At 38.4% G+C, this 25,046-nt stretch overlaps 1 protein-coding gene across 3 annotated transcripts in view; it reads left to right on the top strand.

Moving 5' to 3' along the window:
* LOC144591911 (lysine-specific demethylase 4C-like) overlaps nucleotides 1-25,046 on the top strand; it is a 265,572-nt gene that overhangs the window by 168,893 nt on the left and 71,633 nt on the right. For all 3 annotated transcript variants that reach the window (XM_078395927.1, XM_078395926.1, XM_078395928.1), the window contains exons 16-17: nucleotides 15,408-15,463; nucleotides 21,551-21,659. In XM_078395927.1, the coding sequence (XP_078252053.1) occupies nucleotides 15,408-15,463; nucleotides 21,551-21,659 (165 nt within the window). The remainder of the gene's footprint in view (nucleotides 1-15,407; nucleotides 15,464-21,550; nucleotides 21,660-25,046) is intronic.

The following is a 25,046-nucleotide window of genomic DNA, read 5'->3' as shown; positions in this document are numbered from 1 at the left end:
CAGTGCAGTGCAGCTATGGCTCTTGTTGCCCTGGATGAAAATGATCACATATCTAGGCAGCAGCAGCCTTGGTGAATTTTGTGAGCGATGCACTGATATGTGGGAGTTAGTTTATCGGATGGTGGATAGGATGTCAATCAAGTGAGCTGCTTTGCTGTTGAACTTTGAGTCTTCAAAGCAAGTGGAATCTATCCAGCTACATTTCTGACTTGTTAGTAGAAAGATTCTGAGGAGTCAGAATGTGAGTGACTTACCTTGTAGCCATTGTATTAATATAGATGTTATCCATCTGTTTCTTGTATCTGTATTTTACATTTTTTTAAATATTCAGTTGCAGAATGTGGGTGTCTGATTAACTTTATTGTGGCAAGACTTGAATTTGAGAACACAAAAATAATTACATAAATAGGCCATTTGGCTCCTTTTGTCTGTTCCACCATTCATGACGTTTACGAGTCATCAATTATTTCATCTCCACTTTCCACTTCTAATTGCATACCTCTTTATCCTCCTAATATCCAAAAATTCTGGCCAAAATCTTTTATGAATATTTTCACTGACTGACCTTCCACAGTCTTCTTGGGTGGAGAAATGTAAAGATTCACAACCTTCAGGGTGAAAAATGTTCTTGTCATCTTAGTTCTGACTGGCTCGCCCCCTATTTTGAGTATACCCATTTTTAACTAACCTTGAGAAGGTGATGGTTTCATAATTGATAGGAGAAGAATTATGCCATTTCGCCCATCAAGTGTACTATGCCATTCAATCATGGCTGATCTATCTCTTCCTCTCAACTCCATTCTCCTGCCTTCTCCCCATAACTCCTGACCCCTTGTGATGAAGTTACTGTAGCAGTATTTTAGTTAGAATTGCAGGATTTTGAATCGGGGATAATGATGAATTGATCACCCTCCATCTAACCCTATTCCGGAATTAATCTGATAAATCTTCGTTGCACGCCTCCTTTCTCAAATATTTACGTCCTAAAGTAGAAAGACCAGACTTGTGCGAGTATTGCAGGTGTAAACCCATCAGAAGCCTTTATAATTGCGGGATTTAATGCTGGTGGTGAACCGCCTTCTTGAATTGCTGTGGTCATTTTGGTGATGTGATGGAATACATTCTACTTTCTTGGATATGTGCAGCTCCGACAATATTCAAGAAGCCCGATAGCATGAAAATAATATAATCTGCTTGATTAACCCATGCTAAAAATTCACTTTCTCCACTACTAGCTTACCATGACTACAGTGGACACCATCTATAAAGTGTTAGTTACTCATCTTGACTACTCATCAGTATCACCCAAACCTCTGACTTCTATATAGGTTCTTTGGTAGGGGTTTTGAGATTTAGGGCAAGCAGTGAATGAACCGTGGTACTTTTCTGGTCAGGATGCAATGTAACTTGATGCTATGTGATTTGATAGAGATGCCGCAGAAATTCCCTGTCCTCAATGGTAGAAATCATAAGCTTGGGCGACACTGTCAAACCGGCCTAGACAAGTAGCTAGAGCATTTTGCAAATGGTGTGCTGGTGGTGAGGGAGTGAATCTTTAGCATGGGTATGCCAGTCAAGCAAAATATTTCATCCTTAGTAATAGGATTCGTGAATACTTTTAGAGCTGCATTCATCCAGGATAGTTTTCCATCACACTCTTGACTTCTGGCATGCTGTTGATGGGATGTTGAGGTCACCTGCAACAAGATACCCAATCTATGACCTGCCCTTCAAGTCACAGTATTTGTGGCTGGTCCATTTCGAATTCTGATCAGTCATGACGCCATTTTACCCAATATCAAAATGGTGTGAAACTCAGTGATGGTAGTGCCACTAAATGTCAATCGTCTGTGGTCATTGCACTTGTATTTGCATAATCATTACATGTCATTTACTTGCCCATATCTGTCAGTAGTCTATCCCTCGCTGCACACACACACATAATAAATTGCTTCAATTTATGATGCATTGCATATGGGGTGAAAACCATGTAAACATCAGCAAATATCTATTCCTACCCTGATGAAGGAGGGAAGGCTGAAATAATACATGATGGTTGGGCCTCGTATACTGCCCTAATTGTAATTTTGTAGCGTTGTGCATGTCCTGAGATAACCGGCTTCCGACTACTGCACCAGTTTTACAAGTATGAGATGCCACCTCTAACTCTTGGAATTTTTCCTTCTAATGCCCATTGACTTCAGTTTGACAAGGAATAATTGATGCAATGCTTATGTCAAGTTATTTTTTTCTCATTTCATTGCTTAAATTGGGCTCTTCAGCCTATCTTTGGATCTACCCTCTGCAGAAATGCAAATTTTATAGCTTTACATGTCTTGCTTGGCTAGAAAAGCAGCTAATTTGAGAGTGCAAGTCATCTGTACTGCATCTGGGATGTCTGGCCACATGATCTCAGTTGTTTACATCAGGAAAAGTTATTTCAATTGGCTAAAAACGGACTTTTATGACAGAGGACTACGGGAAGCAATCAAGATGGATTGCACACTTGGCACTTATAGCTGGAGATGGTTGCACCCTTGACTTTAGTACTCATGTGCTGCTCCAACCATGATTGCGAAATTGGCTGCTGGTTTAACTGTCATGGTTTAATTGATGGTTTAACAGTCCACCACCATTGATGACTGGATGTGGCAGAACCTTGATCTAATCTGTTGGTTGTGCAATCATTTGTCCATCTGTTAAATGCTGCTTTTCTTGTACAGCACAGATCCTGAGCTGCAGCTTCACGAGTCACTAATCACTAATGTGGACTTAAATTTGCTGCTATATTTTTGAGTACTCAGCAAGCTGGGTTGGCGATAGTAAGACCAAGCCTATCTTGGAAATGGAAATTGAAGTACCCTTTCACAGTACATTTTACCCCTCAGTGGTTTCTTCAAATCATCTTCAGCATGGTTGAACACTAATTCATCAGCTGAGGGAAGATGGTTGTGGCAAACAGGATGTGGTGTCCTTTTGCAGTTTGACCTAATGCTGTGAGACTGAGTAAGTCAGGACCTCTGTACTGTGATGTTATCATTCCCATCATTTATGCAGTTCATTGCTGATTCTGAAATGCTCTTAAGAAGCCTAGTTTAGCCCTTTGACAGATAGTAACAATCAAGTGCTTCATATCTTCTCATCGGGCAAACCTTCATCCATCCCAGGATTCATTTCAGTAAAGCTTTGCTGCACTTTCTCTGTTGTAAGTATATTCATTCTTAAGAATGTACTATTTTCCCCACATAATTGTTTGCTGTACCTGGATATTAATATTCAGTGATGTGTGTACAAGAACAGCACGGTGGCGCAACGGTAGAGTTGCTGCCTTACAGCGAATGCAGCGCCGGAGACTCGGGTTCGATCCTGACTACGGGTGCTGTACTGTAAGGAGTTTGTACGTTCTCCCCGTGACCTGCGTGGGTTTTCTCCGAGATCTTCGGTTTCCTCCCACACTCCAAAGACGTACAGGTATGTAGGTTAATTGACTGGGTAAATGTAAAAAAAAATTAAAAAATTGTCCCTAGTGGGTGTAGGATAGTGTTAGTGTGCGGGGATCGCTGGGCGGCGCGGACTTGGTGGGCCGAAAAGGCCTGTTTCCGCGCTTTATCTGAAATATGAAATATGAAATATGAATATGAAATATCCTTGTGAGCACCAACACCCCTGTCTTCCACACTTCAAAAATATATTTAATCTTTCTATTTTTTCTGCCAAAATGAATGGACACTTTCTTCCCCACATATATTCCACTCACCATGTCCTTGCACATTCACTGAATCAGTGTTTTTTCACTCTTTAAAACTCTCTGCAAACTCCTTGTGATCCACTCTGCCACTAAGCTTTGTTATCATCAACAAGCTTAGATATTTTACAATTGATCTTGTAATCCAAATCATTAATACAGATTGTGGAAAGCTAGGTTTGTGACACCACTCCATGTGGCACCACACCAGTCATGGAAAAAATTATTCCTGCACTCTATTTTATTTTTTATTTATTAGCCTATCTTCAATTCATTCATATATTAACCCCAATACCAGATGTTTTAATTTACTTTAATGATCTCATGTAGCCACCAATCAAAGGCCTTCTGATAGTCAGTGACACCACTGCAACTATTTCAAGCTTTTATATTCATCTCATTGCAACCTCAGAAAACGATCAGATTTGTTAAATACAATTTTTCTTTCATAAATCCATATTTAATTCAGCCAATCCAGCTCTATTGTCTTGATTGCCCTGATTCCACCATTTTCCCTAACATTGGTGTTGTGCTAACTGGACAATTGTTCCCTGTTTTATTTACCCCCTCCCTCTATCATTGATCTAGTGGAGTTATATTTGGTACCTTTCAGATTGTAAGAACTGTTCTAGACTCAAGAGTTGTGAACAAACAACTAGTGTATTCATTATCTCCAAAGCCATCTTTCATGAATTGCCAGGTTTTAAGTCATCAGGTTCGGGGGATTCATTGAATTTTAATTTCATTACTTTTTCACAGCACATTTTGTTTCTTAAAAGTACTAATTTTGGTAATGTTCTCATATTCTCTAGACCTGTTGATTTCTATCATTTCTGTAACATCTTCCATGAGCACAGGTACAAAATATTTTATTGATTTTTCCAACACATGGAGATGTTACATCTCCAGATAATTCTGTTACAATCACGGTTCCCTCAAGGACACTTAATCATTAGATCATCAGGTCGCTCTTTCTGATTACGTAGTACTAGATTTTGAAATAGCTGTTCTCTGATTGATTGTTCAGCATGTACTGATTGAGGATTCCATTTTCTTCTACAATTTGTGAATTTGTTCTTCACACTGAACTGTAACTAGAATTACAATTGACTGAGGACATAAGAAAATTGAGCTCCTCTTTATATATAGATCAAATAAACTATAATCTTCTAAGGATATTAAATGGGTGTTGGCTATTTTCCATAGTCGTTAAGGAAACAAAGAGGAAACTCAGCCTTTGGCTGGGTCACTTCTCAGTGTAAAATGTTTCTGTCTGCTCCAGTCCCACGGAAATAATTTTCACGTCCCTTGACTCCTATCCTATCCCCCTGGTCCAATCTCTCCCAAAACGTCAACCATTCCTTCTCTCCAGAGATGCTGCCTATGGAGTTTCCCATTTCCAATGTAAGATGCGGAAAGATCTCTGCTTAAAGTGATTTCTGGAATCGCACCAACTGTTATGCCTCTGAGCTTACAAAGCAGTTAATCACAGTGAAGAATTGTTGCAGATAGTAAACAGGATGAGAAAGGTGGGATTTTTAATTAACCTTTTCAACATATTACAGAGCATGAAGTTAAGGAAGGAACATAAAGGTAAAAGATGAAATATAAACATTAAAATATATAAATAGTTTTATTTAAAATCTAGCATGTTGTGAAATGTTGATCGAGAAAATTAAACTACTGTATATGGAAATTTGAATCCTTGGGGCAAGGTTTTTTTGGCCTATCATTAAAAGTTATAGCCACATAAACATATTTTCAGAATTTCTTTTCAGCATAAACAGATGGTAAATAATGCGGTTCTCATGAAATGTTTGATTTCTGAAATTTGTTTTGAAGAAACCCACTAAGCATTTCGCTCTGTGTAAAATCTGAGGATTATTGATAGAAGTGTTTGGAACTCTGCATAATGTATTCTCCAGGAATTGCCGACTTCACAGCATAAGGACAGTGAATTTTTATGGTTTCAGCATCATCACAAGTGAAAAATCAGAGCCAATAATGGTGATGTGATTTATTAATTTTCTTTGTGTAAATGATATTCCAACCGTACATTTTTACCTGAGGGAAAATCCATGACTCCAATTTACCACAATATTGGAACTATTTAATTGGCCTCTTACTTTCATTGGTAAGCTTTTCTGAAAGGATTTTTTGCCCTTTCCCTGCATTGCTGATATTTCCATGACTGTTTCGTATATTCGTTTTTGCACATTCAAATGGGAGAATAAAAAATATACAAGCGTCAGTGTTGTATAGGTTATGATAATATCAAATCAATATTGTTAACCTAATTATAAAACAAGTTATAAATAGTAACATTGTAGTTTTTTTCAGTTGTTTCATTAAAGCACCATTAACAATGTTGACAAACTAAAAATAATTCTCCAAGAAAAACAATGTTGATTTTCTCTTGTCACTTTGCTAGCTATAGATAATATGTACAAAGTGAAAATGACCAAGGCATAGTTACTTGTTCATATTTTGATTTTGAGGTATAAAATATTTGGAATTCTAAATATCTGATGAAGCCTGCACATGATTCCTATAGATTAAGTATATGTGACTTCCTTCCCCTTGCAATTTGCAGTTACAATCATCTTTGTAAAATTGTTTGGCTTTAAAAATAGCATCTGGTGTGGACTGTACGTAGGAAAACCTTATAATAGCAGGGAACCGTCATATACATCTGTGCTTTTCAAACAGATCATTAGTTGCTTGCAATTTACTCTGGAGATTGACTTAAGGAAGTGCTTAGTGAATTCAATATTGCAGGTGTATATACCTTGAAAGAAGTTTTGGTTCGTCTTAAGCTGTAAGATATGTTTTATGTTTGCATTTCATTGGATCAAATATTTGTCCCTCATACTTTAAAGTAATATATTCCTTTATTCGTCCCACACTGGGGAAATTTACACCGGGGAAAGTATAACCAGAAGTGATGAGAAGGCCAGTAAAATTTGTGATTATGTGATATCTGATCTATTTTTGCCTCTCAATCCCATTCTCCTTCCTTTTCCCCATGACTTTGCTTTAGAGATACAGCAGGGAAATAGGTCCTTCGGCCCACCGAGTCCGTGCTGACCAGCGATCACCCCGTTCATAAACACTATCCTATACACTAGGAACAATTTACATTTTTTTAAAAACCAAAGCCAATTAACCAATAAACCTGTTTGCCTATGGAGTGTGGGAGGAAACCATAGTCACGGGGAGAACGTACAAACTCCGTACAGACAGCACACGTAGTCACGATCAAAACCGGGTCACTGATGCCGTTAGGCAGGAATTCTATCGCTGCTCCACTGTGTCGCACCCTGAATTTGACACTGAATAATCAAGAATATCAATCTCCACTTTAAAAATACCCAATGACTTGGTGCCTACAGCCGTCTACGGCAATGATTTCCACAGATTTCCAATAGACAATAGGTGCAGGAGGAGGCCATTCGGCCCTTCGAGCCAGCACCGCCATTCAATGTGATCATGGCTAATCAATCTCAATCAGTACCCCGTTCCTGCCTTCTCCCCGTACCCCCTGACTCCGCTATCCACCACCTCTGAATAAAGAAATACCTCCTTATTTCCATTTTAAGGGTACATTTTTGTATTCTTAGGCTGTGCCCTTTGGTCCTAGACTCCCCTACTACTAGAAACACTTTCTCCACATCCACTCTATCTAGGCCTCTCATTATTTGGTAGGTTTCAATGAGATCCCCCTCATCCTTCTATACTCCACTTGACCTTGTAACAAATAGACAACCACGCTAATCAATTTAAAACACAAAAAGCTTACCCACTAACGCCCAGGCGGGAAGTGGTAGAGCCGGCTACAAGTACGTAGCTATACTTGCTAGATCTGACCCCCACTTCAGCAATAGCAGGATACAGCTTTTTATTATAGAGGTGACATGCAAAATCCACAAACAGGTGGCTTTACCATATATGGAATAAACCTGCCCCAAGTTAGCCATCTGAGCTAAACTTTCTGCATAAATTCCAGTGCTCAAGTTACATAATAGAGGCAATTATCACATTGGTGTACCCAGACATGAAGGCAGTTTAGGTCCTCGTTACATTCGGACATCCAACCATGTACACAATAGAGGCAGTTATCACATTAGGGTAACCAGACATGAAAGGCAGTTTCAGCCATTAACAACTTCCATGCAACCAACACAATAGTTAAGTATCTCTGCAACCAAATTAGCTGTCTGGGCTTGACTTCTGCAGTACACACATTTTTTTTTAGCCACATTTTCTTTAGTCAAGCTTCCCATCAACCTCTGCAAGACAAGGCTAGTTAGCCAACTTTATCACCAGTGGGTACTGTTGTGATACTGCAAGGACTACATTGTTGTATCACAAGGACTACTTTGTTTGCCTGTGTTGTAACGTGTAGCAACGTGTATATAAGAGATTGAGGGGATTAGGTGGGCACTCTGGTTCCAGGTGGCCACGGAATAAACAGCCTGGATTTAAGCTCCAGCATTATAACCTTTTAAACACGTGTACTTGTGGTCCGTCCAGGGTCATAACAAAGGTACAACAGATACCGGACCACGAAGTACAACAGGTACAGGCCCAGAGCCATCAAATGCTCCTCCAATATTAACCCAATCATCCACAGGATCATTCTCGTAAACTTCCTCTGGACTCTCTCCAACCCCAGATCCTTTCTCAGAAAAAGGCTAGAGGCTAGAACCAAACATTCAACCAAACAAAAATGCACATTTGCCTTGTAGTGGAAGGGTGACACTTTCAAGCTTAGATGCCCAGCTTCAGACTGTACTATCTAACTGGGATTGACAGTACTCTGGGCCAGCTGGTTGAGGTACACTCAGGATCACAATGAGAAATGCTGCCATTGTGAGAAAGGACACCAGATCTGTATTCCATATACTACACAGGACTGCCCAGGGCAGAGGTTCATTAAGCACAGCAGTCTGCTTGTGGACTGATAGCTAAAATCAGCTCTCCTTAAAGATCATGGCAACAGTGAATCTGGAGCAATGAGTTTGCATTGCATTCAGCTTTTATGATGCTACTCCTATGTTAGGTGGTATCTTCTAGTGCTGCAATAACAGTTGTAACCTCTGCCACACTATTGGGTCGTTGAATGTTGATTTGGAAATAATCACCTCTCATCATGAATAGAATGAGTTGCAGATTGTGTGCAATGCTGTTGATGAGCTACAAGCTGAAATTCCACTAACACCTGGACCCTCGCCCATGCTTTTAAAAAGGCTGGACAAAGCCCTAAATGTCGCCATGTGCATGTTTATCTGCTACTGTTCAGAAGCTGCCATATTATGATCGTCAACTGAATCTTACAGGGCAGAACTGGTGCGAAACCGCCAGTGATCTGGCGTGAATGCTGTTTTTTTTCCAAGCTAGACAAATTACAATGCGCAGTGTTTGCTTTTAAATTAGCCTCTACAATATGCAAAATGTCAGGGTCTTAACCAGTGAAAGCCATTGACTCATGAAGTTTTAGAGTCTGAATAAGGGTGCTGACCCGAAACGCCACCTATTCCTTTTCTCCAGAGACTGACAATGAAACAATCGTGGTGTAAAAAAGAACTGCAGATGCTGGTTTAAACTGAAGATAGACACAAAATACAGGAGTAACTCAGCGGGACAGGCAGCATCTCTGGAGAGAAGGACTGAAACAATTGACTTTGTTTTAGATTCAAGAATGCTATTTGATGAATCAAGCTGACATATTTTGATTGTTTATTCATGTGACGTAACTGTTTACCCTGCTTCCATAGGCTGCAAATTAGATTGATTACCCGTGTACTGTAAGTTATATGTCATCCAAGGTAGATACCCGAACAGGAGTCATATCTTTGTGGCTCAATCTCAATATGGGCATCCACATAAGACAATCAGGTCAGAATTTATTTTGCTTTTGCAGTATGAAAAACAACAATGTAAATGATTCCATTGAGCAATTGGTAAATGTTAGGACCTCTGGTTAGTTGAATGTAAATCTGTTCATTTTTCATCATTGTCAGTCTATATTGAATGGTTGGAAAATGTAAGGTTTGGAGTTTTGTTTTTTGCCTCAAGCACTGAACAAAGTTTGGCCAATAGGATTTGAGGGTTCTGCACTATGGCTTTAAGATAAACCTTGGAAATTATAAGGAAGCTATTCAGTCCATGTTTACATCAGTGCTAATTAGTTTGAGCATAATAGGCAGCAGATCTCCACTGTTCTACACAGTTTCTAAACAATACATGGAACTGGCACACTCGCCATCAAATAGTTTTACAATAAAAACTCGGGTAATCTGGAAACCGTCACACTCTGATGCCGGACTAGCTGATTTACCAGAACTATTGGATGTTCCTTAATACTTTAACAAGCTTTTATTTCACTTGTTTGCATGCTACAAAATAGAATTAGATTGATTACCCGCGGCACGGTAGCGCAGCGGTAGAGTTGCTGCTTTACAACGAATGCAGCGCCGGAGACTCAGGTTCGATCCTGACTACGGGTGCTGCACTGTAAGGAGTTTGTACGTTCTCCCCGTGACCTGCGTGGGTTTTCTCCGAGATCTTCGGTTTCCTCCCACACTCCAAAGACGTACAGGTATGTAGGTTAATTGGCTGGGTAAATGTAAAAATTGTCCCTAGTGGGTGTAGGATAGTGTTAATGTGCGGGGATCGCTGGGCGGCACGGACTTGGAGGGCCGAAAAGGCCTGTTTCCGGCTGTATATATATGATAAAAATGATAAAAATAATATTTTCAGTGGATCCGGTGAGTTTACAAGAAACGGGCAATAGAATCCAGTAAGTTCTAACCCCTAGTGTTCCTGACACAGACTGCACAACAGGCCCACACTCTGGATCCTTGGTTCTGGCCATCCACCTGGTCTGGCCATCCACCTCCTGCTCCAGCTGCACATCCAGCCCACATACTCCGGACCCACCGCTCACACTCCTAACTAATGAGCGAGCCAAATGCTGAACCGTTGGGAATTCCGAACAAATTGGAGACCGGACGGATCGTGGGGCATTTTACTCCAGTTGGATTCCAAAATGTGAAATCCCGCCAACCACTGGCTGTTACATAGAAAGCAACAAATTTGACTTCCAGACTGACAAAAAAAAAATCTCATTTGTCTTATCAGCTCTGACAATCCTTAGCAAGCCCAGTGCCCTGAATTCCAGAACCTGAGAAGTCTGTCAGAAAAACAGAACAAGCTGAAACACTCTATGGGTTAGGCAGCATCTGAAGAAAGAAATACTGTGTTAATATTACAGGTCAAAGTTCTGACGAAGAGTTTTTGACTTGAAACAGTAAATTTATTCCTGACCTGCTGAGTATTTAGAACATGGTAGTTAATTTTGGTTTTCCAACATTTGCATTTTAAATTTTTCATTGAGTTATGTATTATTGTACCATATCTAAAGCTATTACCATCCAATTTATGAAAATGTCTGGATGTATGAGAGGTCCTCACCTGAAGCAGATGGGAAAGCCAAAATTCTGCTCGCAAACACTTTTAGCAGCACTCCCAGAAAAGAGTAAAGGCAATCTGACTCCACATACTTTTCTGATACCTATTTACATTCTTACTTTTCAAAAAATACATTGAAAAATATTAATACTTCAGTCTTTTAGTAATAACCCTAGACTGCACTTCAGAAAGTCTGCAAAAACCATTCAATGATCAAAGAGGAGAGCTACAATGTGAAGCCCTTTATCCTCCTCAAGATTTTTCAATGCCATTCACACAGCGCAATGTCATGGTGCATGAGTGTTGTTTGTATGCACTGAGTGAAAAATTTGAACCCAGGACACATTGAAATTGCAGACTGAAAAAAAAATACAGCCAAGGGCCAAAGGCATGCTCTGTGATATATTAGTTGAAAGGAAAATTGTGCACTTGACAGAGCAACGAGACCAAGAAACAAAGCAATTGGTGTTGGTAACACAGGACTGAATTGCCTCATGGGCAATGACTGCATCAAAGCAAAGAGAAAATAATACAATTTCTGCTGAAATGTTCTGAAAGGCCCAGTGAAGCAAACAATTTCCCCAACTTGTAGAATCGAGCTAATTCATGTTATTTGGGGTACAAAATCCAAAGAATGTGGGTACAGCACTGTGAGATTCAGCACCACATGTCTATCGGCTGTATGTGTGAACATTTCAGCTGGTCTCTGTCCCTATACATCTGCAAATTCATTCCTTTCTGGTACTCAAATTGCTCTCTTTTGAACACTACAATTTAATCAGGCATCTCTCTAAACCCTGGCAGTGCGTTCCAAATCCAAACCAATCACACTTTGAAATAACACTTTGGTCAGGTTATATTGTGTCCTTTTGTGATCTCTTTCATTCTGTGACCCCTGCTTCCAATTCTGTTGTTACTGGCATGCTTTTTGAGCAAAACAAAAACAATCTGTTGGAGGAACTCAGCAGGCGAGGCAGAAAAAGGTGGAGGGAATTGGACGGACGATGTTTCAGATCATGACCCTTCTTCAGTCTGAAGAAGTGTCCCAGTCCGAAATATTATCTGTCGATTTCCCTCCACAGATAGTGCCTGACCCAATGAATTCTTCCAGTAGGTTATATATTGCTCAAGATTCCAGCATCTGCAGAGTCTTTTTGCCTCCATGTTTTTTAATACCTTAATCTAATTTCAGTTATTCTTTCTACACTCTCTTTAAGGTTTTGACACATTTTCTCAAGCTTGACACCCAGAACTGGATGCAATGCTTTATATGTGCCTAATTAATGTTTTATAATGCTCTTTGTATTCTCTTCCTCTCTAACGCATAGAATCTAATACTATTTTATCCATTTTGTCAACCTGCCCAACTGTGTTCTTGAACTACACACACATACATCCCTCTGTTCCTATACCTGTTTTAGAAATATGCCCTGTAGTTTTTATATTGCTTCTTCTGTTTTTTAACTAAAATATAAAACACTTTGCACGTTATTAAATTTTAACTAATTGTTCCACCAGCGTGTCAATATCTCATTGAAATCTGTTACTGTTGCCCTTTCACTTGGCTACAAAGTTTTGTGCCATCTGCAAATGCAAGGGTGGCACAGTGGGGCGGCATCGTGGCTCAACGGACGATACATTGGCGCGGCGGTAGATGTGTTGCCTTTCAGCGCCAGCGATTTGGGTTCAATCCTGACTAAGGGCAATGTCTGTACGGAGTTTGCATGTTCTCCCTGTGATTGCATGGGTTTTCTCCCACATTTAAAAAAATGTACAGGTTTATAGGTTAATTGGTTTATGTAAATTATCCCTAGTATGTAGGATAGGATAGAACTAGTGTACGGATAATCTTTAGTCGCCGCTGACTAGGGGGTCGAAGGGCCTGTTTCCACGCTGTACCTCTAAACTAAACTAGATGTGTTGTGAACATCCTTGTCGTGGTGACCTGTGTGGAAGCTTGGTATGCACAAATTGGCGGTTCTGGTTCCTGCAGTTCAAAAATACTTCCTTGGCTGTCAATCAATTTTGGTCATTCGGAAGAGATTTGAAAGACATTGTATAAATGCAAGTCATTTTTAAAAATTCCAAAGCAAGTTGGTAATGTTCAGAACAAAAAACATACTTTTTACATTATAGTCTAGTGAATGAGATGCTGCGATTGTGCTAATGCCAAACGAACACTCGCGCTGTCTGAACATAAAGTCAGACAGGAGCCCTGATTGATCTTCTACTTGCAAGCATTCCATTGTATCTCTGTTCATGTGATAATAGATAACCTAAACTAAAATAATGGGAGAAGATGGTTCACACGTTGTCCCCAATCTTTATACTTTATCAATATAGATCCAATCAGATAAAAATGATCTGGTTATCTGTCATTATAGGCATCATTGGCCCTGTGCTTTGTAACCCTCCTTCCACCAAGGCCTGCACTGAGAAAGGAATGGGTTGCCCAGCCTGAATACTAATAGTTTCTACTTGTATATTCCTCAAAAACGGGTCTTTAGTGTCACTGTTACATCTACTGTAAACTCTATGAGGGGGTGAAGGGAAGTCTTATCTGATCTCAATTCTGGGTCTGGTTATTCATTGTTACGGGAATAATTCCGTCACTATTTTCATGATGTTCTGTGACGTTCATTAGTCTTTATTGTCTTCCCATACAGTCAAGGAGAGAGCTTGCTTTGTTCTTTACTCTATTTCTACTTGCCACTCTCTTTGTTTACCTACTGTCTCTCATGCTGACTGTTAACTAATTAAAAGGCAGTGAGCACATACTTTTAATGTCCTTATTCATACAGAAATAAGCCCTCCCATGCTGCTCATCTTAATGTATACACAATACATTAGAAAATCACCCCTGTACATTTGTCACCAGCTTTGATGCTTTACAAATATAACACCTTCTTTGAATTGTTGTTTAAATCTTTTTCCATTTGTCTATTTAGTTGCTGTACTATACTTGCAGCCTGTAATTGTGGAAGATGTGATTGATTTTTATTTTTTATTTTTATAGTTAAGGAATTAAAAATAAACAGTTTATGACTTAATTGTTTTTTGTCTTCCTCAAATTAAACACTTTGAGTTACTCTAACAGTCGCAATAAATACGCATCCTACATTAATTACCCTTTGATTCACGTAGTTGAAATGCAAGAGTTTGCAAAGGCAGGCCATGTAAGGACCATGTTACGATAAAATGTAAAGGTTATCTTTTGATGTGCACCGGGAATTGTAGGATGCCACCATGTTGAGTTTCTTCATCCCAAGGTGCCATGTGATGTGCTAATATCATAGCTAATATGCATAGGTGCTAATAGAAAGATTTATTGCAGGTAAAACACATCAAATTCATTTCTGTGGATTAATTTAAATTGGAAATATTGTGAAAAAATGTGTATTGGTTGATTTTTGGAAGGGCATGTATGTGACCCCAACGTAAGAGTGTGTTAATTTGCTCACAATTTTGTTACCTTGCTCTAGTTAATTATACAAAAGCACCATGCCCTTGCTCCCCCCCCCCCCTCCTCATCCTTCCCAATGCATATCATTGGCTTAAATTTGCTTTAAAATAGTTTGGTGTTAAAATATTTATGAAGGGCAGTTCTACTCAAGAATCCAAGAAGATAACTCAAAGGTATCATTTCAGTTGTAATAATGTACCTCCTTTCATTAATTGTGGTATCTTTGTTCCTTATTAACTATTTTCAAAAGTTGTGTTTTGTTAGAAAATTCCATTCACGTTCACCTGTTTCCATAGTTAAATATTTGTCAGATCAACACACAAATACTTTTTTCAATTTACTGTTGATTATTCCAACAGCCTTTTTTTTCAGATTATGGAAAAACCTTCCATTTTCCACTTGAATATTGCTGAAGCTCAAATTTATTGTCCTATTTTGAATGTACAGGTTTTGTTAGAGTATTTAGTAGATTATGAATAACATTTCAGAATATTATGAATAGTCTTTTGTGAAGATGATAGCTAAAGTGTTTGTATACGATTCAAAGTTGTATGTACAACATTCAAAGAGTAAATAAAAATGGCATCATACTGATAATATAAGATAGTAAAGCTCTTGCGCTCAGAGTTGTAAAATTACAGCCACTGAAATATTAGTGATTGACATTTTTGTGTGAAAAGGTATTGATAAAATGATTTACCAAATGTTTTATCCTTATTTCTGCAGGATTGTTGCTTGTGCAATTTGAGGGGTGGCGCACTAAAACAGACGACTGATAATAGGTAAGTCATGGCTAAATTGTAAGAATGTTTGATCACACAACAAAAGAACATTAATTCTGAAAGTCTGCCAGCTATGAATTAGAAATGAGACTCGCAGTTGAAGCAGCAGCCACAGCAAGTGTTCATTTAAGACATATTCAATTTGGTCAGAGAATTAAATCTGTTCAAGAGTGAAGGAAACAAAAATGCCAAATCATTTACTAATAAACCAAAATAGTTTCTTCAGAAGAGTACAGTGAGTGGAGTATGGTTGTATAAAAAATTGCATTCAATTGATTAAAATCACAGAGCTTAATTGACAAGGGAATTACCTAATCATCTCTGCTCTAGCTGGCTGTAAAGTTGTGACTAAATATAGCTAATAGTGCAACGAATAAAGATGGAGATGGGGAATTTGAGTGAGCAGAACAATCTACAAGGCATCTGCCTAATTGAGTTTGGGATTTGGAAAAGAGTGGCAAAAGGACTGAAAGTGTGTGAATTCAATATCTGTGACTAGTGGTGTGCCTCAGGGTACGGTGCTAGGCCTGTTACTGTTTCTCATCTATATCAATGATTTGGATGAGAACGTACATGGCAAGATTAGTAAGTTTGCAGATGATACAAAAGTGGTTGGTATTGCAGATAGTGACGATGGTTGTGAAAAATTGCAGCAGAATGTTGATTGGTCGGCCAGGTGGGCTGAAAATGCAGAAAATGTGAGGTGTTGCATTTTGGGAAGTCTAACATGGGCAGAACCAATGCAGTGAATGGTAGGGCTCTGGGGAGTGTTATAAAGCAGAGGAATCTAGGAATGCAGGTACATAGTTTCTTGAAGAGGGAGTCGCGGGCAGATAGGGTGGTCAAAAAGGCTTTTGGCACATTGGACTTCATCACTCAGTATTTGGGTCTGAAAAGAAGCCTCAACCTGAAACGCCACCTATTCCTTTTCTCCAGAGATGCTGTCTAACCCACTGAGTAACTTCAGCTTTTTGTGTCTATATTGAGTATAGAATTTGGGAGGTCATGTTGCGATTATATGAGACATTGGTGAGGCTGCATTTAGAGTATTGTGTTCAGTTCTGGGCTCAATGGTTCAATGGTCCTTTATTGTCACGTGTACCGAGGTACAGTGACATTTGATTTACCAAACAGTCATACCAAAAAAGCAACAAGATACAAAACTTTTTGGGGGGGAGTGGGGGATCCCAGGATTATGTTTCTGTTTCTCGAACCTGCAGTAAAACTCGTTCAGGTCATTGGTCAGCTGACAATTGTCCAAGATGCGGGGGGGGGGTTTCCTCTTGTAGCTGGTGATTTCTTGCAAGCCCTTCCAAACTGAAGAAGTGTCATTAGCTGAGAACTTGCTCCTCAGCTTCTCAGAGTACCTTTCCTTGGCAGCTCTGATTCCTCTTCTCAGCTTGTACTTGGCCTGCCTGTAGAGGTCTGCATCCCCGCTCCTGTAGGCCTCATCTTTTGACTGGCGAAGCTGTCTGAGTTCTGCTGTAAACCAGGGCTTGTTGTTGTTGAACCAGATCCGGGTCTTCGTGGGAATGCCACTGGCCTCGCAAAAGCTGACATAGGATTTCACAGTGTCTGTGTACTCATCGAGGCTTGTGGCTGCTTCCCTGAACACATTCCAATCAAAGCAGGACTGTGGTTTTTCAATGCCCTCGCTCGCCCACCTTTTCATTGTTCTGACCACAGGTTTAGCAGATTTCAGTTCCTGCCTGTAGGTCGGAATAAGGTGAACTAAACAATGATCAAAGAGACCCAGATCCGCCCGAGGAACAGAGCGATATGCGTTCTTGATTGAAGTGTAGCAGTGATCAAGTGTCCTACCCCCTCTGGTGGGGCAGGTAACATGAAGTCTGTACTTTGGGAGCTCACGACTGAGGTTGGCCTTGTTAAAGTCCCCCAAAACAATGACCATGGAGTCAGGGAAGTCACTCTCTACCCTCAATACCTAGTCGGCGAGTTGTTGCTATCGCACTGATATAAGTTAATCTTCATCTCATCTGTCCACAAGACCTCTTTCCAGAACTGTGGTTGCTCTTTTAAGTACTTCTTGGCACACTGCAACCTGGCCATCCTATTTTTGTGGCTAACCAGTGGTTTGCATCTTGCAGTGTAGCCTTTGTATTTCTGTTCATTAAGTTTTCTGCGGACAGTGGTCATTGACAAATCAACACCTGACTCGTGAAGAGTGTTTCTGATCTGTGGGACAGGTGCTTGGGGATTTTTCTTTATTATGGAGAGAATTCTGTCATTTCCTGTGGAGGTCTTCCTTGGCCTGCCAGTCCCTTTGCGATTAGTAAGCTCACCAGTGTCCTCTTTCTTCTGAATGATGTTCCAAACAGTTGATTTTGGTAAGCCTAAGGTTTGGCTGATGTCTCTAACAGTTTTATTCATGTATCTCAGTCTCATGATTGCTTCTTTGACTTTCATTGGCACACCTTTGATCCTCATGTTGATAAACAGCAATAAAAGTTTCCAAAGGTGATGGAAAGATCGGAGGAAAGACTAGGTGCTGAGAGCTCTCTTATACCTGCATTAAAGAGGCAATTAAACACACCTGAGCAACTACAAATGCCTGTGAAGCCATGTGTCCCAAACATTATGTTGCCCTGAAATGGGGGGACTATGTATAAACACAGCTGTAATTTATACATGGTGAAACCAAAATGTATAAAAATGGCCTTTAATAAAATCTGACAATGTGCACTTTAACGATATATGATTTTTTCTATTACAAATCTCAAATTGTGGAGGCAAATAAATTAATAAATAATCGGTCTTTGTCCCAAACATTATGGAGGGCACTGTAAGATATTATAAGATTATAAGATCATAAGTGATAGTAGAATTAGACCATTCGGCCCATCAAATCTGCTCTGCCATTCAATCATGGCTAATCTATCTCTCCTTCCTAATCCCATTCTCCTGCCTTCTCCCCATAACCTCTGACACCTATATACAGTTGCAAATTCAAAGGGAATTTGCAAGAAGCTTCTTAAAGAGTGATCAAAACGTGAAACTTACCACAATTAAGTTGCGGAAACAAATAGCATTAATGCTTTTAAGGAATACGAGTAAATGCATGGTAAATTGTGAAATATATGGATATGACACCATAAATACTGAAAATAAAATTTCTTTATATGCGGATGATGTATTACTTTATATCACAAACCCGGAAATTAGCATTCCAAATTTACTAAAATTAATAACTGAATTTGGATCATATTCAGGATATAGTATTAATTGGAATAAAAGTGAACTTATGCCGATAAGGGTAAAAAATCTACATATATTACAACAATTTCCTTTTAAGATAGCAAACGAAAAAATAAAATATCTTGGAATTTATGTAACAAAAAGATTTGATTCTTTATTTAAATCTAATTTTCCGCTCTTATTGAACAAATTAAATAAAAATATTTTATATTGGAAAACATTACCAATCTCAATGATAGGTAGAATTAATGCAATAAAAATGATTTTTCTTCCACAATTATTATATCTTTTCCAAATGATTCCGATATATCTTCCTAAAAAGTTTTTTAAAAAGATTGATTCCATAGTCACTAACTTTATCTGGGATTATAAGAGCCATAGAATAAAAAAAGAACACTTATGTAAAGCAAAAATAAATGGAGGTCTAGCTTTACCAAACTTTATGTTTTATTATTGGGCAGTCAATATTAAAAATATTAACTTCTGGTTAGTAGAGACAGATATACAACCAACCTGGTTAAAAATGGAAAAAGAAGATTGTTTGCCCTTTGAAATTAGTTCGATTTTATTCGCCAATAATAAAATAAGTAAGAAAACCTATAGTGAAAATCTTATAATAGATAGTGGAATACGTATTTGGAAACAAATAAAGAAAACATTAAAATTGGAATGTATACCACTAGCTCTTACTATTGTAAATAATATCACATTTAAACCTTCAATGATAGATAAAGGTTTCTTACAATGGAAAAACTGTGGAATAAATAAGATGGGAGATCTCTATAGGGAAAATTTTTTCCTTTCATTTCAAGAATTACAACAAATTTATGGATTACATTCAAAAGATTACTTTAGATATTTACAAATTAGAGATTATGTAAAAGCAAACACATATGAAATTAGAAATAGAAAGACAGAGATTTTAGACGAATGTCTAAATAAACACCCAAATACAGAAAAATTGATATCATATATTTATAATATTTTACTGGAAAACGACGCTCCAACGACAGAAATATATAGACAGTCATGGGAAAATGAATTAGGTCAAATTATTAGACCTGAGATATGGGATGAAAGTTTACAACACATACATCACTGTTCGCTAAATGCTAGACACTCTCTTATACAATTTAAAATATTACATAGACTACATTATTCAAAAACTAAATTACACAGTATTTTTCCAAATATATCTGCCATTTGTGATAAATGTCAGCAATTGGAAGCTAATTTAACGCATATATTTACAAACTGTGAAAAAATCACTAAATTCTGGACAGAAACATTCAAAATAATTTCGAATGTGATTAATATGAAGCTGACCCCTGACTCAAATTTAATAATACTGGGAATATTAGAAACAGATCAATTAACAACAACGAATCAAAGAATTTTTATTGATTATAGCTTAATAATTGGGAAAAAATTAATACTGAAATTTTGGAAAGGTCCTACATCCCCCACAATTAAAATGTGGATTACAGGAATGTCGGAGACACTCCATCTGGAAAGATTGAGACTTGTACTTATGGACAGGTTGATTCTTTTCAGAGGAATATGGTCTCCATTTATCGTATATTTAAAGGGTCAAAATGGCTTGGTGCGAGGACCTGACCGCGGCCTGAATAATGGAATGGAGGAAGAATTATGAATTGTAAATCATCGATATATCTCCAATGATGGATAACTTTTTTAATACTCCATTCATTTCTCCAATTTGGACTTCTTATTTTTATTTTATCTTTCTCTATCTTTTCCTCTTTGAAAAAAAAAAAAGTATAGAAATGTATAAGATATAATAATTTATTAATATGTACTTATGCTTAATAAAAATATTTATCAAAATTGTGATTGAGTGAGTGAAGAAGAGTGAGAGCTGGCTGGCCATCAAGAGGATGAATCTGCTGGGTCAATTGGCCTATAAAATGTAATACAGTATGAATCATGTTATTGTATCCTCTGTCCTAATGAAAGCAACTTAAATTTGGAATTATTAAGATTTTTTGTGAAGTCAAAATATTTTTCTTGGTATTTGGCAAATAGTAAAGGTAGAATTATTGTTTTTGAGAGAGTTTTATGATCAGTTGAACATTAAATAATACGTTTCCCAACGTAAAACTTCCTCCCACACACCAAAGACATACAGGTATGTAGGTTAATTGGCTAAGTGTAATTGTAAATTATCCCTAGAGTGTGTAGGATAACTTTAATGTGCGGGGATCACTGGTCGGCGTGAACTTGGTGGGCCCAAGGGCCTGTTTCTGCTCTGTATCTCTAAACTAAAATGATAATTATTGATTAAAGGAATAAATTAATGCAAAGCAATGTGAGGAGAAAGGAGAATATTCATCAACAATAATCCCCAGCGTTTGTGTTCCTGAACTCATTCAAAGGCATGATGTCCATAGAATAAACAGATGAGTTCACTGGTAATGATGAGTTCCGTGCGTTCTTTCATTTGTGAAATGACCATCATAAATCTCTCTAACCTGTGACACTCATGAATTATGAGTCTTTCTTTCATAAGTGAAAGTACTGCCATAATTTACCTTCAGCAGTGACATATCCTCTATATAACAAAGCTAATAATTTATTGTTGACCTTCCTCCTTTACTACATGGATAGACTTGGAAATTAGATGAATTGACAGAGTGGAATAAAAAGGTTTTATTCTCTTATGCAACCAATTTGTGTATGAAATCAAAATAGATTCAAGTGGCATGTAGATTTGACAGGCCAACATTCTTAAAAATTACTCTGGTGTCATATTTGGAACATCGAGAATGACAGATCAGAAAAATGGGTCATTGCCATCAGTATTCTTTTGTGTGTTCCTGCATTTTTCAGATTTTCTCTTGTATTGTTTAGGTGGGCTCACGTGATGTGTGCTGTCACGATTCCAGAAGCAAGGTTTGGGAATGTCGCCGACCGCAGTCCAGTGGATGTTACCAGGATACCTTTGCAAAGGTTGAAGCTTGTAAGTATGCAGAATTGTTTCATTATCCCTGTCATTGAACTTGCATGCTTGTATTTAATTCAAAAGAGACTGTTTCCAGATATGATGACATTGGCCTGTTGTGCCTTACCTGAATTTTTTTAAGAACCACCATCATATTTTATTTTTCTACTGTGGTGTTTTAGAGGACCCCATAATTCCATTTATGTATGCAGATTGGAATTATTTTCTTAATTAAAGATGTTAAAGTTCCAGCTTCAACAAGTTTTCCCTTTTACAGGCTGAACCTTTCTACTTAAATTTGGAATGTTGCTCTCCCAACGGAGACATGTATGACCATCAGTCAATTTTCTGTTAATGTGTTGGCCTTGGTTGTGTTCACCTAGGTTTCCAATCCCCCCCTTCCCCCATCCTATCCCCCCCCCCCCCCCCCCACCCCCCATTCTATTCCCCTTGGTTTCCTCCAACCCCCATTCTTCGCCCTTTGGAATTCTATTTTTGGAAGCCCTACAGGGCCAGTTATCCTGAAGGATTAGCTGCCACCATCGTCCCATAAGGTGGAGCAGGTTGCACGTGATGACTGAGCCTCAGTCTGTTGATTCTGACCCCTTGATGGCTCACAGACAGTTCACTGCTATTTGATACCTGGGAAACGTTTCAAAATAGTGTCTGATAATCAGATAAATTGTTCCAATAGAATTCAAACATGATTAGAAAAAATGATTGGAACAGAAAGTCAGATGATCTGGCTTTTAAGCTTCAGGAGCTGTGACTTCCATGTTGCATGGTGCAGGTGCCGAAGTCAGTAATAGGCTGACTTGTTCACTGTAATTATTTGCCGCTTCGTTACAAAACCATTTGATGAAGATCAGTACATTTCTGTCCATTGATTAGAAAACTGCTTGCAATTTTGGTGCTATGATCTTGCACAGGGAGGAGCATCATAGAGGAATTAATGCCCTCATTGAGTCACATACTACATACACATTGTTGAGCTTAAACTGGTGTAGATTGTCTGATCTAACAATCAGCTTTTGTAGCTATTAACTGGCCTGATTTAAAAATGTTGCCTCTTCAACATGATGATAGGGTGATGGGAAAGGTTGAAATTAATGATTAGAAGTTAGAGTTTAAATAACAAATGTAGCTCTTCCAGCTTCTTAGGGTTAGGAACAATCATAAAACAAAAATTGTTAACACCATCACTTATTCACTATCTTTCCCATTTTTCAAAGAAAGGATTGTTCGGGGCTTAAAGAAATGCTCTACTGGTTATTAAACATTTCATTTCTTTTTTGGGAATGCATACATTTTTTGAGAAAACAACCATTTTATATTACCCATTTTTTGTTCACGATACCTTCCATAAATCCCATTTTCCCACTACTCCTATCCTCCACAGTATGAATAAGTATCTATTTAAGACTGTAAATTGAGAAGTGAATTAAATTAATGTTCATGTAGAGTTTTGACAAAAATCTTCTCAAAAAAATAGTTTTGCCTAGCCTCTAAATACTTTTACATAAAAAGAGTGTCCATGTCATCGCAATAGTAACCTGATTTAAGACATTCAAATATTTAAAAGTCTTCAGTGAATTTGTATATTGGATACAATATGTACTTCAAATTAAGTCAACAAAATCATTTAGCTTTGCTATAACATCCTCTTACATTCAGACTGAGGAATTTATCATTGACAATATGCAACATCTTTATGCTTATTCACAGAGCCTGGCTTCTCGCATGGCTCCATAAGGTTAAGGTTCATTACTTGCAGGTCTGTCCCAAACTACTGCTAGATGCTCTCGTGGTATGGGTGGTTGAAGTAGGTAGGCTCCCAATGACAGCTAAGTGATACCAAACAAATATTTCATGCATTATCTTTTACTTTTAAGTAAGTTTTGGTTTAGAGATACAGCATGGAAACCAGCCCTTCGGTCCACTGAGTCCGTGCCAACACACGGTGATCACCCTGTGCACTAGTACTATCCTACACACTAGAGACAATTTACAGAAGGCAATTAACTTGCAAACCTGTACATCTTTGGAGTGTGGGAGGAAACGGAGCACAGGGGGAAAACCCACGTGGTCACAGGGAGAACGTACAAACTCTGTACAGACAGCACCAGTAGTCAGGATCGATCCCGGGTCTCTGGTGCGGTAAGACAGCAACTCTACTGCTGCGCCACTGTACCGCCCTCTAATCTCGATTCTAATCCTTCTAAATGAAAATTTACTTTTTACTTTACCCAGTAAGTATCCGTTGAGTTTTGAAGTGGATATAGTGGTGCTGCTTAGTTTTTGACCCAGTGTGGACCACGTTAGGTACAATATGCCTATGTTTTCCCATTTGAAATTGAAGTCAGATATGAGGCAACCAGACTAACTAGTTTCTTTCCTACAAACAACATTGAAAATGAGTCTCTGTACACCTGTAGCATTAAAAGATATTGCAAAATTTATTTTTAGAAAAAGGTTTGTGCTTGAGAGGTTTACCAGAATGATACCTGGATTGGGGACTATTAGCTACAGGAACTGGTTGGCCAGACTTGGATTGTTTTCTCTGGAATGCTGGAGGTTAAGGAGAGACCTGATAAAAGTGTATAAAATTATGAGAGGCATGGGCAGTGTAGAGAGTCAGAACCTTTGCTCCTCGGGCTATCCTTGATCGGACTTTGCTGGCTGTACCTTGCACTGAACGTTATTCCCTTATCATGTACCTATGCACTGTAAATGGCTCAATTGTAATCATGTATTGTCTTTCCGCTGACTGCATGGCACACAACAAAAGCTTTTACTGTACCTCGGTACACTTGACAATAAACTAAACTGTAAACTGTGGAAAAATCAAATATTAGAGGCCTTAGCTTTAAGGTGAGAGGGGCGAATTTTAATGAAGATATGCAGGGTAAGTTCTTTTACTCAGAGGGTGGTAAGTGTCTGGAATGTGCACCAGGGAGGCAGAGGTAAATTGTCTCTCGTGTGTAGGCAGATACGATACGAGGCAGATACGATAGTGGCATTTCAGAGATTTTTGGATAGGCAAATGCATGTGCAAGGATAGGAGGGAAATGGATTATTGAACGCAGATAACAGTTGGTCTTTGGATTGCATTCAGCACAGACATTGTGGGGCAAAGAGCCTATTCTTGTGCTGTACTGTTCTATGATCAATGGAATAATTACAACTGTGACAATAGAGCTATTGAATCTAAAGTCTATCCCTGTTATTGAATAAAAATCATTGTACAGATTGCGTGCTTCAGTATACATATCAGTATTGAAGAAGCTTCTGCTAATCTAGCAGTCTTGGAGTTAAGAGGTTTTCCTCAGTTGAAATATATGCATGATTCTTGTTATGCTCCTGAAATACATCTCATCTAAAACGTTAATGTGAGAATTGTAGGTA

Source organism: Rhinoraja longicauda, chromosome 3, assembly GCF_053455715.1.
Source record: "Rhinoraja longicauda isolate Sanriku21f chromosome 3, sRhiLon1.1, whole genome shotgun sequence".
Lineage (NCBI taxonomy): Eukaryota > Metazoa > Chordata > Chondrichthyes > Rajiformes > Arhynchobatidae > Rhinoraja > Rhinoraja longicauda.
The sequence above is the reverse complement of the archived record's forward strand: the minus strand, read 5'-3'. Positions and strand labels throughout refer to the sequence as shown.